This window comes from Penaeus monodon, unplaced genomic scaffold (assembly GCF_015228065.2).
Source record: "Penaeus monodon isolate SGIC_2016 unplaced genomic scaffold, NSTDA_Pmon_1 PmonScaffold_139, whole genome shotgun sequence".
NCBI classification, from domain to species: Eukaryota; Metazoa; Arthropoda; class Malacostraca; order Decapoda; family Penaeidae; genus Penaeus; species Penaeus monodon.
Genome location: NW_023642932.1, coordinates 163,012 through 168,356, shown reverse-complemented (window position 1 = coordinate 168,356; position 5,345 = coordinate 163,012). Strand labels below are relative to the sequence as shown.

The 5,345-nt window shown below is 39.8% G+C and overlaps 1 protein-coding gene across 1 annotated transcript in view; it reads left to right on the top strand.

Moving 5' to 3' along the window:
- The first annotated feature begins 4,724 nt into the window (after positions 1–4,724).
- The window catches only part of LOC119569294 (aminopeptidase N-like), an 854-nt gene continuing 233 nt past the window's right edge, over positions 4,725–5,345 (top strand). The window contains exons 1-2 of the mRNA XM_037917518.1: positions 4,725–5,131; positions 5,314–5,345. The exon at positions 5,314–5,345 is cut by the window's right edge and continues 233 nt beyond it. Coding sequence (XP_037773446.1) covers positions 5,064–5,131; positions 5,314–5,345 — 100 coding nt within the window. The 5' untranslated portion in view covers positions 4,725–5,063. The remainder of the gene's footprint in view (positions 5,132–5,313) is intronic.

Sequence of the window (5,345 nt, the reverse complement as noted above, 5' to 3'; positions counted from 1 at the left end):
TGATATGCTTTTCTTCCAAATTAGAGGGAACCAAATGGTCATCTGCCCTTACCCCACGCCGCCACCCACCGGGAAAGGAGAAAGTGAAAAGAGAAAGTGTCAGGTCAAGACAGGAAAATAACCTTTTTCTAATCCAAAGTGACCGCAAAGAAAGAAAAGGTACGGTCAGGTCGGGGCGAGGGTTAGGAAAGAGATAAAATGAAAAAGATATTCGTGATAAGATAAATCAACGAACGCGTTAAATTCGTTGCAGATGAAACAATATAAATCTCTAAAAAACGAGAGAAATAATTAATTACTTTACTAACGAACGATATTCATGTTTATTGATCACATACTCGATCGCACGGAAATACGATCTGAGGTTGGGAAAAATAGTGGAGAACGTGCCATTTGCTGTCATTAGCACCTTTTAACCCAACAAAAAACAACGTCTTAACACATGTATGGGAGAAGGAAGGGAAAAGAAATAAGAAAGGGGCCCAACTGTACTTACGTGTTTTTTTGTTCTTCGACATTTTCTTCTAGCGGTCGAGCGGGTTTTCTTCGGGGGTTGGTGTGTTTCGTGTTGCATGCCAAAAGGATCAACGGCTCTCGCTGCCTCCACTTTGTAAAAGGCTATCATCCTTAGTACAATGGTGAACAGAGGGTAGTTTTTACTTGTTAAAAGGCTAGACTCTTTATTTCTGAGAGTTGACACCACGCAGTATAAACACACAACACATGTCTAGTTATAATCCCGGGGCCCCGCGGAGGTCACGGTCAGCTGCCCGGGGAGAGGGCGGAGCTGACCTTAGTGCGGTGGTAGCTTAGCACGAACTCCCCGTCCCAAAAGAGGTTCGATATAAAATTGACCTCCGCCCTCGCTGAGCGGGTGGTTCTTATTTGGGACATTTGGATCCACGTGGAAAACAGCCCCGTGGTCCACTGGTAATAGAAAAAGAATTATCCACATCCTGTAACGAATAGAATATCCACATCTTATACACACCACCTAAACAGACTGAGGGAAGATGAAGATAAAAACAAAAGCAAATATTGAGGGGAAAAAATGCATGTGCATCAATTATGATGCAAGGTTTCTTTGCCAATCTGTGTCGGAGACTCTGCCTTTTGCTATGATTATGCAAGATCATGAGTCATTTCACAGTATATGATAAATAATATCTATACCATCTACTGGAAATCTATGACGTTCTATGTTTGGGGGGAATAAGCCAACAAATGCTTTTTTATGACATTAACTATTGCTTCCATTTTAATTCGAATAAAGTTTATCTACAACTACAACAGGGTGGATGCTGCCAATTAAACCAAAGAAGTTGATGTCTTTAAGGTAGAAGAATCTTTGTGTGATTTTGTACGTGTTTGCTCATGCGTGTATGTATGAATGCCTACAATTTCTGATATATGTATATTTGCATATATTAAATATTAACAGGCATTATGCACACACACATACACACACACGCATATATATATATATAATATATATATATATATATATATATATATATATATATATAATATTATATTATATATATAATTCTGTGTGTGTGTGTGTGTGTGTGTGTGGGGGTAGATGTGTAAACACATATAGATGGAAAGATATAAACAGATATACATATATGTGTATGTATGTATATGCATAAATGTGTATATACACATAGGTATAGTTATCTATATCTGTAGTGTTTGATTTAGATAGATATACATATCTATATTTATGTATATACATATGTGTGTGTGTGTATACACCATGTATACATATTTAATGTTACACATACACACATCTATATGTATATACATGTGAGTGTTTGTAACCGCTTGCTCAGTGGTTCTTAACCTGTTTAAGTCACGGAAACCCCTTTAAAAAATCGGACGAAAAGCTATGGACCCCCTTCCCCAAATCTGCATGCAGTAGGTATAATGTAGTTTTATTTCTTAAATTTGATTGTCTTATGCATATAGGAAGTGCACAAAGCATTGTGAATCTTTAGATTAAACAATTTTAAAAACACTCATGCAAAAAGTATAGTGACCCCAAGTTAAGAACCCCTGTTCTTTTAATGTCTATTTTTACCATGAACTGAACTATCACCTTATTAACCACACTAGCTGTCTTTTGGACTGCCCAGTCAGGTTAGTTTCATTCTATATACTTCAAGTGGGGCGAGTTATTTTTCTTTTTTGGTTGTAACGTGTGCTGAAATATCCACAGTGTAAACTGATTTTTGTTGGGCACCAATATCAGTCGTGTTATGTTTAACAAACTACGATTCGCAATGCTTCCCTCAGCTCTTTGATTTTTAGCTTCGCAGTGCTTCCCGCAGCTCTTTGATTTCTAGTTTGGTGTTACACAGTTTCCCTTCTGCTTTCTAGTGAACGTGTGATATGCATATAAATAGTTCATACTTTATTGGAAATACTGTGCTCTGATAAGATTCCAGTCGAAAGTACGACGAATTAATGCCATTAAGACTACTGGCGTATCTCATACCATGCGGATTTTCATACTGTTCTTCATCATTTACGGGACTTTCGCCTTGAAAAGAGCTAATGGTATGGTGATCCAGCCTCATAAGACCTAGTCATTCCAGAACTCCTCATCCTCTCTCTCTCCCAAACTCTCCCTCCCTTGCTCTCGCTCTCTCTCTCTCTCTCTCTCTTTCTCTGTTTCTCTCTCTCTCTCTCTCTATCTATCTATCTATCTATCTATCTATCTCTTACTCTCACTCTCTCTCTCTTCCTCTAATTCTTTCTTTACCTCTCTCCTCCTCTCCCTTTCTCTCTCCCTCTCCCCCTCTCTCTCTCTCTCTCTCTCCTCTCTCTCTCTCTCTCTCTCTCTCTCTCTCTCTCTCTCTCTCTCTCTCTCTCTCTCTCTCTCTCTCTCGCTCTCTTTATCTTCCTTATTTTATCAATGTTTTGTTAGTACTTAGTCTACGCTAAGCCCTAGTTTTTTCTATTTACTATATCCCAATAAAAGGATTTCTGTCTATAACCTGGACGAATAAAATCTAAACAAGTCTAATACATACTTATGGATCCAAAACTTGCTTTATGATACGACAAAGACTTTTCTGTATAACTCTAAATTTTCAACAGACCTTCTTTGTCAGGTTATCAAAAATTTATAATAGGAATATGAAGTAACCAGGATGGCCATGAATTCATATATGTTTAAAGCTACTTTTTTCTTCGATTAGGTCTGTTCAAAGGGGTGTGTGTGGAGAATAGTTTCGGAGTTGAAAGTTGGATGAGAGAGTTAATGCTTATAAATCAGGATAGAACCGTGGCTCACTTTTTCTGGCTTCATGCTTATTTTTTCTTTCACGCACGCACCCCTCCCCCTCCCCTTTCTCTCTCCTCTCTCTCTCTCTCTCTCTCTCTCTCTCTCTCTCTCTCTCTCTCTCTCTCTCTCTCTCTCTCTCTCTCTCTCTCTCTCTCTCTCTCTCTCTGTCAGACGGAAAGGGATGTCTGACGCGCCCAGTTCTTCGTGCACTGTGTTCTAGAAGACTATTTAAGTCCGAGTGAGGGCATTTCTCTGCCTCCGTGAATGTAGATTGCAAATTTCATAAGTAAGACCCACTTAATGTTTTAAAAGTAAGGACTAGATGACATGTAGTGCAGCATTATACAGTTAAAAACCGAAGATCACTGGAGTATATCAAGAGATCCAAGCTGTAAATTACTCCAAAATTAAAATCTTTTCTAAACCATCTTTCGTTCTCAGGAAGAATTGCCACGTACGCCTAAATCACCAGAAGCAGTTTCTGAAGTAGACACGCGTCTTCCACCCTCTCTCAAACCTCCAACCAACATCACACTCCATATGTTCGATATTATCACGAAGAATGACACAGTTAAGGTGAAAGTTCGTGTTTTATTTTGTTACTGTTAAATCTGAATCCCCGTTGAAGTGTGAATTATGCTGATAACCGTTTTTTAGGATTTTTAAAATATTTATCACTCTGCATTTGCTGTTGAAGGCGTTGGCTTTGGGAGGCTTGGAACAGCGACAGGTTGAAATTAAGAGTCAGCATTATGACCCTGTCCGTCAATTCTATGTCGCTCAAATGGAGGAAAAGCTTATGAAAGGGAAGAGGTACACTCTGCAAATGGAGTTCCTTGCTTATCTCAACGACCAGCTTTGTGGCTTCTACAGATCGACCTATAAAGATGTTGACGGAAATACAAAATAAACGCATTTGATTTTGCATTTACACCTATTCTATTGCACTCATTAAATATATATTATTTAATGTCTATCTCTAGAAATGAAGTCATACTTATTAGACGTCAATAGACAAGAACAAATATTTATTGGAAATGAGTATGAACGACTAAGCCATTCCTTCAGAGATTTGTATATAAGTACATGTACTGATAGATAGATGGATATATGTTTAGATAGAAAGAGTGACAGTTAATAGAAATATTTGTATATAGTCTATCAATAACGGACAGGTATTTAGCTGTGACCCAGTTCCAGCCCACGCACGCCCGCCGCGCCTTCCCGTGCTTCGACGAGCCATCCCTGAAGGCGACCTTCGAGATCCACCTGGCGAGGGAGACCTGGATGACGTCGCTCTCCAACATGCCCCTCGCCTAGATGAGACCTGTGTGAGTGTCAGTGAGTCGAAATTCAAAATTTCTCTTGATTTATCGTTTTGAGACGGCGATTTTTCTACAAAAACAGGAAAGGTCAGAAGGGCTGGGTGTGGGACCGCTTCGAGAGGAGTGTCCCCATGTCCACCTACCTCTTGGCCTTCGTAGTGTCGGACTTTTCCTACATCCCCTCCACCAGTGGCGATGGCATTCGCTTTCGAGGTTAGCTTGCCTGCAGAGCCTTCTTTGGGAACGTTTTATTTTTATTTATTTATTTTTTTAATGGACGTGAATTCACCGTAAAACCCACATAGCTCGTGACCAACCCGTCATCTATACCAGCAGTGTGGGCGCAGTCGTCGGCCATTCGGCAAGCGGAATATGCTAGTCAACTCAGCTCAAAGATTTTGTCATTCTATGAGACATACTTCAATGTGTCTTACCCGCTCCCGAAAATGGACATGGTGGCGGTGCCGGACTTTGGAGGGCAAGGCATGGAAAACTGGGGTCTGATTACGTTCAAGTAAGGCAGTGAAGAATTAAATTGGGTTGAAATGACAATATAGATATTCCCAAAACGTTAGAAGCTGTGAAGCTGTTTACATTTACAAAAATGCAAGAGTAATACCAGAATAAATCCTAGTAATGCATAGCAATGACGTCGACGCTAACAACAGCATTAATGGTAACGATTTCACGGTTCAGAGACAGGGCAGTGCTGCACGATCCTGACGTGA